This window comes from Atractosteus spatula, chromosome 12 (assembly GCF_055471065.1).
Source record: "Atractosteus spatula isolate fAtrSpa1 chromosome 12, fAtrSpa1.hap1, whole genome shotgun sequence".
Taxonomy (NCBI): domain Eukaryota; kingdom Metazoa; phylum Chordata; class Actinopteri; order Semionotiformes; family Lepisosteidae; genus Atractosteus; species Atractosteus spatula.
The window spans coordinates 1254313-1268952 of record NC_142717.1 but is presented as its reverse complement, the minus strand read 5'-3'; the positions used below and the strand labels follow the sequence as shown (position 1 = coordinate 1268952).

Here is a 14640-nt window from a genome sequence, read left to right as displayed (position 1 = left end):
AGGTAAGGCAGGAAGAAATGACTTTTGCTCAACATTTCAGCTTAAGTTCTTGCGAAACCTATAGGTGGCAGTAATCAAGCTCTTCATTAGATATATACTGTAATGGTGAGGGTTCTCCTCATCACACAGGAGACCAGGGTTCAATTTGTCAAAGGAGAGCTGCGCTTTCTAGGGGATTGTCAACATGGCATCGTGCTTATCTGGCCTCTTAGAGCTCCTTGAGCGAGGATCACCAGTACAGGACAAACCGAGTATACAATAAGGTGTGTTGGCATTGAAAAGATAAGCTGTAGGTATTGGGGGGGAAAAGCAAGAGCTGAATGAGAATTGTTTAATAGACAACAGATTATACATAAGAGATGAATGATCAAATCGGGGTGAAGTCATTATTGAAATGCTACAGGGATCTTTATGAGGACTTCTGTGGTTCCTGATATTTATCAGTGTTCTAGATTCTGGTATAATGGGTAAGCTATTCCAGTTTGCAGATGATACCAGAATAGTAGGATAATAAACACCATAGAAGAAGAGAAGAATGAAGAGATTACAATTCAAGAATGGGCAAACACCTGAATGATGACATCTGAGTTAGAAAAGTGCATAGGATTATATCCAGATATCAAAAGCAACTGGAAAACAAAATGTGAGATGCTCAGCTTGAATGAGCTTCTTTTGAAAGAGACCAGGACGATGTATTATTTACATCTTGTAGATGCAATATGTGGAGCCACAGTAAAAAGGGCCAACTGCCCTTGGACATGTAAATCCAGGGGTGTTAAAATCGGTCGTGGCTCTAGGAAGACCACATTTAGAATATTGCGGTACACTTTTTCGTCACCATGTTAAAAAAAAAAAGAATAACAGCTCTGGGATCAATCTAGAAAAAGGGCTTCAAGCAGCTTCCTGTGCTGAGATTCCAAGTATTGAAAGTCTCCAAAGGCACTGAAGAATGAGCAAGCTTTTTTGCAGAAACTGTCACAGATGGGTCAGATGGCCTGGCTGGCTTCCCCTTCGATGGGAATCTTTCTCACGTTCTTATAAGAAGAGCTGTCTGAGAAGTAACAGTCTGCCATGTTCTTGGTGCATTAGAGTCTTGTGCAATAATAAAGGCAAATTAATTATTTCCGGAACATATTAGAAAAGAGGAGCAACACAGGCCAAAACAGAGACCCAGTGAAAGAGGTCCAGTAGAATACGGCCCAGATTTGTTCGTCACAGTTGGTACTTGCCTTGGCGGTGTTTTCAATAACATTGGCTGGGCAGTTAAAGGTTATCCAAAGAGTGTCAGACCTTCTTAGATGTTTGACTAAAATGTGCCTCCTTTACAGGAGGAAGAAAACCATGAGCCTATAAATATTCAGTAGTTATTCATTCAAGCGGGAGATGGGGGGGGGGGGGGAAGCAAGAAAAAAACATTTATCTCGTTTGGCCTGTTTTTTTACAAAGTACTTAGCAGTGTGGCAGAATCATAGTCTGGGGGCAGGAAGCAAGGTTGGGGAGAGGTCCTGCCCCTGAGGTGACTGGACACGTCCAAGGAGACCAGTGTGGGAGGGGCACTGGTCAGTATCCCAGAATGCCTCAGCCCAGCGACAGCTCCGCAGAGGTGATGTGAACAGTAGCATTTCCGCCCAGCAGCAATAATCAGTCCAAAACTTCTCAAAAGCAAGGAGAAGCTGTAGCTTGCCAAGGCCTGGAGCTGAAAAGCTGGCTTTGGTGAAAGCAGAGGCGTTAGTGCAGTGAGTAATTGTCTCGAGTACCATGTCCCACAATGAGGGATTTAGTAACTCTCAAAGTTTTGCAGTTTTTTTTTCCTGAAAGTGAGTAAATGTACAAGGTAACGCTTATTATATCTACTATTCATCCTTCAGCATTGAGAGGGAAGTAAGTTCACAGCTTAGAACAGTATTACTGAAGTCAGTTTCTCCACAGAATCTGCGTTCAGGGACATATAAGTTAATTTATGGTTCCTATAAATCATCATCATCACCATCATAACTTGCAACATCAGCCTCTGTACCATGTCTTCCTGTTATTATAGTTATAGTTTTGCTGTCAGTTTGCACTTCTGTGAAATGCAAGAACAAACAGAAATTTATTTTTGAAAATATGTAAAAAATTATTTATTGGTTCAAGGGATCAAGAAAAATGCATGCTAACAGCAACCGAGATTGAGTTGATAAAAATGATCATATTTAAAAAAGGCCCATCGAAGCTTGAAATATTGAATAATGAATCTCAACATGTATAGCAATGGTACGCTATACTGTATTTGCTTTACTGTTATCTATTCTTTACAATATCAAATTATTCACGTACTCTGCACTACACAAACCTACACAAATTAAGAGAACCTTATCAGAAATAACCTTGGGTCATACAATATAGTTTTTTTAAGGAAGATGTGATTTGGCTGCTCTGCCAGAACCCAGTTCATCCCAATTAGTATTGATCACAAGTACAGTGAGAGGCTGCAGCTCCGTCCTCAACAGTTTTAGGTAATGCCTAAACCCTCCTGCCTTCTTATGTAATATATTAACCAAAATTAGGCAGTGTGTGTGGAGAGATTTAATCCAAGACAAAATCTTCTAGTTTGTGTTTCTTCATCGGCATGAAGACGCCCACTGAGAGGGGTCCATGCCTCTGCTGCATGTGACATGAGTTCCTGCACGTATGAACATTATTTATATTCACACACAATCTCCAGCTTGTGCGTCACGTCACTGCCCATGCTCCAAACATAGTACGAGTAAAATAATCTCTCCTCCTCCGGTTTCTGAATGAAATAAACTAGACCCTCGTACTGCATGGGATTATATAATCATCGGATCTGTCCACATGTTTCATATCTGTTGTTGACAAAGCCTCTGTGGAAGTAATTCAGTTATCTTTGCTGGCTGCGTTACTGTACAGAATTCAGCATTTTGATTTTTGGTGCTGAATTAAACCGGGAATCAAAATATAACACGATCAAAAGAAAACACTGAATCATTTTACTGTCAGTTCTGTTAAAGAGTAGACTTTTGAGTTTGTGTGGACATAACCTTGAGTCAGGTTTTTCTACATTAGCATACAGCTGGCCTAAATTTCAAGATAATTCCATAATTAATAGAAACATTAATCTGAATAATTTATTAGTATTTAGTTTTGTTTTTATTGATAAGCCAAAAGTGTAACATTTTGGCATTTGGAACGTTTACTTTTATGAAGGACTGTACACATGTTTCAGAGTAAATACTTATGTGTTGTTCTGTCCTATTCTGAAAAACAATCCTCTGGCATCAATCACTTTCTGTGCCTTCTCCAGTTAGATGGAGTAATCTGCAGTAATCCTGCTCTCTTCATTTTCATCTGGAATGATCACTTAGTACTATCTAGTACTCTTTAAGCAGTTACACCCTTCCCAGTTAGGTGGGTTTTAAGAGAGGTCATTGCAGTGATTTATGGGTATAAACATTCATTAGCTTTGTCCAACACAGCAGGAATTAATCCAAGGCTGGTAAGTTTGTCTTAATATGCACAAAAACGTTTCTCTCTTGTAACCTTGAGGTAATTGATATTTATATCCATAACTTTTTATCATAATACAAACACCATGTGGTTTCTCAGTCTTATGTTGTCATTGTCCAGCACATCAGGTTTGAAAGTGCTGTCGTAAAGATACACACTAATATTAATCTTCTTCTATTACACTTTTTTTTTCTATCTATAACTGCTTTGAGCCGTACAGCCTGTATGTTCTAGTACTTCGAAACGGTGTGCGTTCCAGAGACTCGCGACGGCGGTCTGCGTCTGGGCGGGCGCTGTCAGTCTGCAGCGGAATGTCCTGCAGGTGACTTCCAGCCCAAGCCTTGTCCTCCGCCGTTTACCCAGATGCAGATTCTGGTTTTGCATAAATAGTGCTGTTTGCCCGTTTTCCACCCGTGCGGCAGGCAACCATGAGGCACTGACAGCAGGTCCGCGTCTTGACCCTGCCCCCTGGCCGAGTGTTGTCTGTGAAAGACTTATTCGCGCACGTACTGCCAGCGGGCTCGAGTCACCCTTGTGTCCCTCTCCGTGTGCAGATCGCAGCAGGACGTCGGCAGCGCCGGACAGCCAGGGCCACCCCTCTCCCCGCTGGCCCCGCTCATGGCCCTGGGTGCCTCCCTGTGAAAGCTGCCAAGCTGGACTCCACCGCTGTGCACCACAGCACCGCGCCCGCCGCCCGGAGCCCTGCAGAGCCCAGCCCCCGCCCAGCGCCAGCCTGTGGATCGGGCGCCCAGGAGGAGCACTATGTAAGCGAGGCAGCCGTACCGGAGAGCGCCCCAGACGACCGGGAGTACCGCGATGCCGGGACCATCACTGGTGCGTACTCTTCCTGTGCAGGGCCGAGGGCCCAGGGCCCATGGCCAAGGGCCGAGGGCCGAGGGCAGAGCAGCAGGCCGTCCACGAAACGAGCCGGCTCTCGCGTCACGAGGAGTGACTCCCGATGATCTAGGGGCGATTGTAGGGAGGTCAGTGTCGCTGGGCTGGGAGTCAGTGCCAGGGCCGCAGGGAGAGGAGGCGGGGGACCCCCATGCAGACTGAGGGGTTATCTTCTCTGGAAGCAGGGTGGGGTGGCGGAGGGGTGCAGAAAGGAAGAGACCGGCTGCACACGGTGCTCGCAGCTCTTCAGGGGGAGACGGGAGGATTGTAAATGAAAGCAGAAATTGGTGGAGGTCGCCAGTCAATCGCAACCCTCTGTTAGAAATCCAGTTTCGGTGAAACCCCGGAAGCCATCAGCGACTGCCGCTGTTCAGGCGTGTTAGATGCAGCGTGAGGAGCAGTGTGCGGCATCAGAAGAGGCACGAGACTGGACCCGGGTCTGATGAGAGGTATCTCGTGAGGGCTGAAAGGCTAGGCCGTCGCACTGTTCTCAGTCCAAGCTGTGTCAGTGTTCAATCCCAGGGGATCAAGACACCGTGTTCACATCTGCTGATGAAATGCAGAGATGGATGTTCGTCTCCGTCTGGCTCTTCCTTATATTTCCGCAGCAGTGAGCTCAAGGTTATTCAAGGTCTGTGAGGAGAGCTGGATCGAGCCAGTGCTGCCCCCTGCAGGGTGAATTCAGCCAAGGGCAGTTTCTTTTTTTTTTTGCTGGCTGCAGTTTTGATGATTTAAAACTAAATATGAATCTTCTTTAGAAGTATTACATCACTATAATCATCTTACATTCAGATTGTTTTTTAAATGGAGGGAAACAGAATGTTTTTTAAATGCTCCGCTTGGTCAGGATGTGTGCAGCCATAAGCAAAGTGATTCATTTGTCCGCCTGTGTTCAGCCTTTGCCTTAGAGGAAGGAAAGGCTTTTCGTTCAGTCGATTGGCCCCTTCTCCCAGAGCTGTCCGCTCGGTGCTCAGTTAAGTCGCGCTGCGAGCTGTTTTGATTACGAGAGAATTTCTGTGGGATATACCTGGTGCACTAGCCTGATTTTCCTTAGGGCTGTCCAGCATCTTTTCTTGCAACCTGGATGACTTTGGAAATTAATTCTGATTTTCACACCGTCCTTATTGAATGACTCAAATCTTGTCATGTAGTGTCTGCTTGGTGTTTCACCTTCATGATGTCCCTAATCCTGTTCATGAGCAAGTGTCAACATGGAGATATTACACCACCTTGTGGCTGTGAAATCAAACATCACATACAGTACAGTTAAACTGTATGCGTGCTGTACTGTAGGTACGTACCAGCTGTAGTTGTCCAATAAATATAATTTTTTTCCTGATAGTCTTTCTTCAAGTTTTAATCAATAGAAAAATTAGATTTCCTGAATTGTTATTCATTACAAATATATTTGCATTCTCTCTAGTTTTTGTCAGTAAATTGTAGAATAAGGTACATAACTGAAAATCATAGCAAATAGTGAGTACATGATTACAAGCTTTTGGGTGCATTCAGGATTTCTGCTACACAGATGCCCTAAAACTTTGAAGCCCATCAATGGCACCAACATAAGGAATTAAGTCAGGAGTTCAGAGTGGTCTTTGCTGCTACCCTGTCATCTTTCTGATGTCTCTTCAGTTTCTACACTCTTTGAAATTACTACACAAAGAAGAAATCTAAGAAGGTCTGTTTTCCATAGACTTTCCATAGAGAGCTTGTCAGTATAATCTTTTAAAGTACTTTTTTCCAAATTACATGTCCCACCTTTTTAAATAATCCTAATTTTTTGGAGGGGGGGGGGGGTGAGTAGAGATCACTTGTATTGTACAATATGTTAAGTTTGTTTTAGATCTAGTTTGTCTCTATTAAAAAGCTCATCTTTCCACTCACTTTGCAACAGTGCAGAATGTTAGTATTTTAACAACATGTATTTGTCAGTACTCAATAAAAGATACCACATAAATCTATGTAACTGAGCTTTAAGGAATAGTGTTACATGTTTTTTTTCAGATACGCTATCAGCAGGTTAATATAAAAGCTGTACACAAATCTGAGCAAGATATGAAATTGGTTGAACGTATTTCTAGAAGCTTGTTAATTGTATTTCTTTATGGTTTTTACATGGGGTGTTAAATATTAATCCCTGCCACACCATGAGCTTGACACACAATTCATTTAATGAACATTGTGTCAGACTTTGTCCTCTGTGGCAACATGTACAACAGCTGTCAAAAAACAAACAGCTGAAAATTGCTTGACTGTTTCAGGTAAGCTTTACCTTTTTAAAAAACAGCTGTTTTAATAACACAAAGGACTATAGTGTCTCTGCTGTACCTTGAAGTGTCTGTTAAAGTTCTTTCATTTTTAGATGGACGTAACCTTGAGTTACACAGCTTTGTGGCTTCAGACCCAATTACATAAGGATTCTGATCACAGGCAAAATGCTTTCGTTTAAAATGTTTTGAAAATGTTCCTATAAACAATTTATTGTGAGCATTTTGTTTGTTGCAAGGTGCCAGAAAAATCAATCTGCTCCTTATTACGTTTTTCAGTATTTTATTGCTTTTTAACAGTCTTTCAGAATTTTGTAGATGTCCAGGGGGAATTTAACCTCTGAACAAGCATGTGATTACTTGCTGTTTTTGTAAGCATTTGAAAATGTCTTTTATTCCTACAGTTACAAAATAGTTATGTATAAAATGGAAAAATGTTAAACTTATGCACATGGGGATTTGGCTGCTCCTACTTGCGGTTTTTATTATTAACATTTGAAAGCATACATTATTTAGCGAGTTGTTAAGAAGTGATTAAAATCAGTTTAGTATATTTCAAGTTTTTTTCAGAAATTCATGTGAGGACTGTAGGTTGAAAAACCTACAGCCTTTTAGCTAAAGCTAGAAATGAGCTGTGTTTGTGTTTCTCCCCTAACAAAAGACCCTTCGGCTCCTCTAGGTACACAAGACTGCCCTTTGAATCAGCCCACAGCTCTGGCCCTTGACTTTTTTGCTATGATGCCCACAGATGCTGCGTGTCATTGTGTTCCTAAAAAGGCCGAAGATGATTGCTGTATTCAAGATGAAAAAGAAAATGCTCATTGTAAACAACACATGCTGCTGCTGAAGGATGGGGTTCAGCATGCATAAATATGACTTTGAGTGGTAGGAGTGTAAGGAACCTTTTGTAAAAGATGAACATAAAATTTCTCAAGACTTTATAGTATGTTTTGGTACAGCTTGAGAATCTCATTATCTGTACGGGTTGCGTCAATGACTAGTTTCTAATCCCCAGACTTCAGTAATGTTGCATCTGTTGAATTTACAGAAGCATGTAGGCTAAGGGCTGTATGACAGAACGGTCTGCTGGTGAAAATAAGCACAGGTCAAAAGACTAAAACCAAAATGCAATGGAACAAGCAACCCAAACCACATGCACCTGTTAAAGATAAGGGCAAGTTCTCATCTTTGCACTATGAGTAAGGAGTTGAACAGCCAGACTGCAAACCAGGATAAATAAAGATAAGATGAGATGGCACATATGACTAGCTATAACCTCATGAATAACAGCATGACTCTTGGATACTGGCTGTGTCAGTCCAGTGAAGCAGGTGAGACACAGATTTATGTAAAACTGTGATGTTATTTCACAGTCCCAGCTCTAAGACGCTGGTCTCTGCATATTACTGGAACAGACACAACAGAATTTTCAATATGCGTCACTTTCACTTCCAGTGGAGACTTCAGCTGTGATTTTTTTGCCCCCAGATAAGAGATTGATTATTTGATGGAATTAAATTGAATCTGATCAATCAATGTGGTGAAAACCAAAGCTACCAGTTTTTGTTAGAGCATCCTCTAAGACATTTTGCTTATTGAAGTAAGGTTATATTCTAGGTTTTCTGCATGCTGAAGTATGCAGGAATACAATCACAAAACTTTTGCAGATGACCACAGACTTTGTGTATTAAACATTAAAAACAATTAGCACTTTTGGTTTTTTTTTTCTTGCCTTATATGAGATGTAGTATTGTTTCATCAATAGCTAAAGGTAATGAGCATAGATTCATAACCAGATATGACTGATGAGAAGTGCTTACTGTGGGTGATGTATAGGAGTTCGAAGAGTGGAGATAAGGAGTGGAGAGATCACTCTGTTTCCACACATGCCGTCCACACTGGGGAATGGACCTCAGTATCTGCAATGTGGTGTGGTGCACGGATGTACAGCTTGTACTGCTACTGACCTGTTGCTTTGATAGTAGACACCCTGTTCGTCACCCCAGTGGAGACGAGTGTTAATCGGCGTAATATGTTTACCTATGTCATGTAGCACACACTGACATTTCATTGAATAGACAAGATTTTGTTCTTTCAGTCATTTCAAAAGTCTGATTTCCTGATAATCTTGTAAATGTGTAGCACATACAGTGTACTTGACATTTCGTTTGGGGCTCAGTACTTGGGATTTTAATGATATATATTACCAGACAGAGACGTATTTGTTTGGTTAAAACATTTATCCATTTTTCTCGGGTAAGAAAAATATTTCTCATTGTTTAAACATTTACGTTCCGCTTTTGATAAAACTTTAAAACATGTTTTTTTTTTATTTTACAAGCAGTTTCTTGTAGTGTTTCTAAAATTAGATTAGATGTGGAATCTGTTCCTGTTTCCTTATGTTTTTTTTTTCTTTTCCAAATGCTTTTTCCAGCACGTGCTTCTTACAGTAGTTGTCTTCTTGTTTGTATCTACCAAAGCAAGCCTTGCCTAGGCTTTCATCTAAGCTTTTTGCTGTTTCACTGATTGCCAGTTCAGCACTATCTAGCTGGCCGGTGTTGCTATAGTACCCCTGCAGCAACATCAGTGGTCTCCTGAATGACTCTGCACTCTTTGTCACTTAGCCTAGGCATTCGAATGGATTGACCAGTATTTGCTCATGTTCTGCACTTTCTGTATGGGTCAGTTTTTCCCTGGCAGTACAGGAAGGGAAGGTTGAGTCATATCCATGCTGCAATAATAGGAGATATCTCTTAGATATCACCCTACTTGTGTTTTTTGCATAACATATCTTGGTTATAGAAAGGGAATTACTGATAGGAGTCAAGTACAGGTGGCAGCATATCAAATCTAAATAACTTGTTTTTCATTTTTATACTTTTTCAGATTGAATACTACCACAGGCAGACAATATATTTAGTGAATGAGCATCTGTGATTAAGATGATTAAGAAGCCATTACATCTCCCTTTAACTGGGACTAGACAGATTAGGTACACAGCAGCACTAATGCCATTCCTTTTCCTCCTGGCATTTTCATTAGCCAGTGAATAATTGGCAAAACCAGTCAGACTGAAACCAGCGTTTTCCTCTTCTTTGCTAATAAGCAGCCGATCACCTTTTTACACACTAAAACTACCATAGATCACACTACAAGTTTGAACTATTTTCTTTCTGTTTAAAGCCAGCCCATTACTGCAGTCTCTAGATATCTCCAGTGACAGTCACTTCTATTGAAATAGCACTTCAGAATATCAGTTTAAACCCTTAATGTGCAGTGAATCCATCAGTCATACTATACAGCAAGCATCTAAATAAAAGCGTGTGAGATTTTAGTTTGTGCAGCACTTCTCTTCAGAATGTATTAGTTTGTGTGTTTCGTGTGCAGACTGGGTTTGTTAGCTGTGCTGGTTACTGGCGTGACATTAATGAAGCTATGTTTAGTCGGGACACTCACAACCCATGTGATCCTGGCTGCTCCCAGACATTGCAGGACAGAGTTGCCTCACTGTCCCTGTGCTGTCTGCCCTTTGCTAACACTGGAAAATGTAACTCCTGGAAAGAAAAGGCTGGAAAAGGGGCTACAGCACCATGAGTGAGTACAGTGGGTTCAGTAGATGGTTTTGCTGTTTGCACTGTAGTTTACTGATTGAGCTGTAAGAGGGTTGACAAACATTTTCATTCGGTTCTCTGTTTTTCTTTTTACTGGAAGGTCATACAAATGGCATTTGCTTTACTCCCAGAATGAATACAATTCAGTGTGTTGTTAAAGAAACAGTACCTAAAAAAGGGAAATAACGCTGTTTAGGAGTTAAAACACAAGCCAACAGAGTGACTTGCAATAAGAGACGAGGAATGGAAGTGTGTTTTACTGTTTGAAGCACAAACCTAAACACTAATAAACTGTTTTGCTTTTTTGTTTTCTTTTAGTTATGTAAAACAGTTGGTTTCTTGAAAGTCTGGAGATGGTTATAAAATAATGTTTGTTCTAGGAATGAATTGTCTCAGTACTAAAAAGAAAGTTTTTAGAGAGCCTGTTAATATGCTGTTGTTTGAGACTTTAAGTTTGAGGAATGACGCTGGAGTAATAAAGTAATGAGGGGCATTATGATAGGACCTTTATAAGGCAGGTCAGAAGTAAATAATAACTACAGTAAAATCCCAAAATAGTCTACCAGCACGGACAGTTTAAACTATGGGTAGTGACAGCATTTTATTCAGGATTTGTTCTCAGGGTGTGGCCCTGTCTCACCTGCAGAGAAGATGGGGATAAAAACAGCAGGAGCATACGAAGGTGTGCAGTGAAACTCGAGCTAGAATTCCAGGATTTCGTTGTTTAAATTGACACCTTTCAGAAGTGCTGTGATCCGTGGGCTTACAGTGCACCTGCAGCTTTAAGGACAGAAGGCATTGGAGGCCTGATTCAGGCCAAGTGCTTTTATAAACCCAGCTGCCCACAGCGCCGGCCTGAGCCCGTTCGCTGCACACGCTGCTTTTCAAATGATCCCTCCTCAGCAGCTGTGCGTCTGGCTGCAAGCCTGACCTGAGAAATCATTGTCGGAGCGGAGTGACTGGCCAGGCCACGCTGGAGGCTCCTGACTTTATTAATCAGTAACCTACCCTTGGGCAAATCCAGATGCGGTTTATGAGTTTTTCCGTCTCATTTTAGATTCTGGGATTTTCGTTTTCGTGGAAAATAAACCCAAATCTCAGTGTTTCGGAAATGCAACACATAATAATAAAAAATGTAAAATGATCTGATGAGAGGGGAAAAATGCAATTTAGAATCTGTTTGGGGCTGTTGCTTGCAGTTGCCAAGGGTACAGCCGTTTCTCCTTGTCTCCATGACAACTTGGTTTTTACTTTTCTTCCCGATGTTCGTAGTCCTGCTTTTCACGTGTCAACTGTAGGGAGTGGGTCCTGTCATGCCCTGTGCGTGCCCACAGCGTCCTGACTGTTACAAATTCAGGAATCACAGGATAAGCTTACACACAAGGAGTGCAGGAAAATATTTATGTTTTCATTTATCTCTGGCATCTCAGAATCATAATATAAATATGAAACTAACAAAATATTGCCTGGTATTTTTTCACATTTTTCTGTGAAAGGGACTGGGTATTCCTGTCACTGCAGGATTAAATGGGAACTTGAGGCCCTACCTAATGAAACTAACTGACCCAGTACAGTACTTTATGGCAGCTGTTAACTCCTAGCTTTCACAGCAAGGGAACTTCAACATAAATTAATGGATCTGTGACCTGTGACCAGCAAGTGGATCAGTGCTTTATTCATTGTGGGCTTTAATGTCAGGTTACATCTTAACTGAGCAGACACTGGATTTCCACATCCTTTTTGACTTCTTAACTGAGTTCGTACCACACAAGGACATAAGACATGCTTTGTCTTGTGGCCACATATTAGCATTAGTTAACTACTTTAAGATTACATACAGTACGATCAGTAAATGCTAATGAAAGACTTACGTGCTCCTGAATACTGTACTATTATAAGATGTAATTGTAGACTGAGGCATTTATTTCATTGAATAGATCTACTTTTTCATTTCATCCTGTGTTGTTTTTTTTAATTGAACAAAACTGGCATTATTCTGTTACAGCAATGTGAACAAGTGCACGAAGCAGTTTTTGTATTACCAAAAGCAGTCTCATGAGCATCCAGGAGAGAGGGCAGTTTCTAGTACCCAGAATGCATTGTAGAGGGCATTGCACTTCTGTGCAGCGTATGTGAATGTTATTCGTGGAACAAAATGTGAACTAGATTCTGTTAATGAACAAGGTTTTCTATGACTAGTTTGAAATATTCTCAGTGGCTGTGCCTCACATTTCTTTCCTTCCCTTCTTTGGTTTTTAATATTCTGTCACACACATGTGCTTCATGACCAGTGTATAAAGAAGCGTATGTAAAATTAATCTCTTCTGTGTATTTTCAACAACCATATCACATTCTATTGAAGCACACTTTTCTGAGAGTCAAGTAGATATGTTTCTCACTTCAATTGCTGGCATTTCTTGTATTAATGAACTTATGTGGTTAAATTTAATAGATTTGCATTGAGCCTTCAGGGTTATTGTTTAGCTGAAGTGCTGCTCTATGTGTAAATAACCAGCTTTAGAGAGAGAAGTTTCCGTCATTGTGTGATGAGTGATTTCTTGTTTGAATAAGAAGGGTAGGGTTCAGGTGAGCAGTGAAAGGCTCCTGGCGTCCTGTCCTGTCCGGGGTGTAGTCCTGCCTTGCAGTCTGGGGCAAAATGGAGGTTAGTGCTGATGCCTCACATCTCTTTGGTCCTGGGTTCGATCCAGAACCCCCCCCCCCCATTTCTGTTGGAGTGTTCTCCAGCTGCTCTGGGTTCCTCCTGCCTTCCAGAGGCATGCTGGTTAGGAGAGTTTGCTCTTCTGAATGTTCCCTGCCTGTGCGCGTGCCTTGTGGTAGTCTAGTGTCCTGTCTTGTCTCCTGTGCTTCCAGGATAGGCTCCAAGTGGCCATAACCCTTCCCAGGAATGAGCAGGTTTCTGATGATGGGTGGACGGAAGATGTTTCATTTTTGTTTTCCTGTTCCTCGTGTTCTGTTACTGCTGAAACTGAATGAACTGATGCAGTTACTGAAATCTCTGCGTTTAGTGTCACGTTTCTTTGTATAGAATCCAGTCCTCCAAAGCGATGCGTTTCCTGGTAATAGGGTCTTCTAACCATGTCATTCTTTCACTGTAGTGTTGGTGTGCCCACTCTCACAAGAACGTGGTGGAACAGTTTGATTTATTTTTATTATTATTCTTTGTCTGTAATCATAACGGATCTTTTGTTCCCTGTGCTTGTACCTGCAGATGTGTGTAATAGTACGGATCTTCCAGAAGTCGAAATCATCAGTCTACTGGAAGAACAGCTGCCCCACTACAAGTTAAGAGCTGATACCATATACGGGTATGACCACGACGACTGGCTCCATACCCCTCTCATTTCCCCCGACGCCAATATCGACCTCACCACTGAACAAATAGAGGAGACGTTAAAGTATTTCCGTAAGTTCGCTCTTTTCCTTCTCAGACTCTGTTCTGCCAAGTGGTTTCAGGGAGCAATCCAGTACATTGTGCTTTCAGCCAGTTATTAGATCCTGGGTTTCACTTTTTCTTTGGAGTCGGGATCTGAAGTAGGATTGCCGAAGTTCCCGGCCATGCCTTTGGAATGTGTTATCAATATTGTGCGATTTTAAGAAAAATACACCTCTGATGTTGAGGGTTTTGTGTCAATTTGGTTTATTATTTTTAGGATCTAAAATGGTGCCAACTGAAATTCTCAGTTTTTGTTGGGGTTTTTTTTTAAATGTATATATACTACATAAAATGTTTTACCATGTTTTTGGTGCAAGCGAATGCCTCGCCATTCAGAACGTGTGCGAAACTTCTTGTGGAAATGGCATGCGTTGGGATGCATAAATCGATAGTAAGCTATAAACGCAGATATCGCCGGTTTCTGTCCTTGTGCCAAGATCAAGGCCCTACATGACGAAACGATAGTGAGAAAGATCTTGGCTGCTCGGTGAGACACTTGTGTTCGTTGTTTATCCGGTGGCCTCTCTGCGTAGTTATTAATACTCCCGACTGGGATTTTTTTCAAGGGTACTGTATTGTGTGAAGAAGCACTTTAAAAGCACCCTCTGCCACCCTGGTGCGGTTCCACAGTCGATATGGCAGGCCTTCCTGCTCATATCCTCGTCCGCTCCGCTAAGGGGCTGGTGCTGGTTGTCACTGCTGGAGAGGACCTCGGCGCCGTGAGTGCTCGGGGCTCGGAGGGCCCTGCCGTCGCACCCTGGAGCAAGGCGCTGTGCGCGCTCACTCCGGTGAGAGGCCCAGCTGGGTCTGGGAGGAGCTCGACGGTGCTAGTGCAGTTGTTGGAGGGTCTCGTTTTCGCCCAAAGCCCCGCGGGGGGGGACTGGGGCAGAGCGTGCCGTCTTGT

General features: G+C 42.0%; 1 protein-coding gene across 11 annotated transcripts in view; it reads left to right on the top strand.

The window, feature by feature from the left end:
- LOC148822503 (trafficking kinesin-binding protein 1-like) overlaps positions 1 to 14640 on the top strand; it is a 58936-nt gene that overhangs the window by 11927 nt on the left and 32369 nt on the right. For 4 of the 11 annotated variants that reach the window (XM_088928938.1, XM_088928941.1, XM_088928933.1 and 1 more), the window contains exons 1-2: positions 10181 to 10265; positions 13512 to 13706. In XM_088928938.1, the coding sequence (XP_088785064.1) occupies positions 10262 to 10265; positions 13512 to 13706 (199 nt within the window). In that variant the 5' untranslated portion in view covers positions 10181 to 10261. Of the gene's footprint in view, positions 1 to 4061; positions 4342 to 6622; positions 6666 to 7542; positions 7565 to 10179; positions 10266 to 13511; positions 13707 to 14640 lie in introns of those variants that run through there. The other 7 variants (XM_088928939.1, XM_088928934.1, XM_088928947.1 and 4 more) reach the window with 5 other exon arrangements.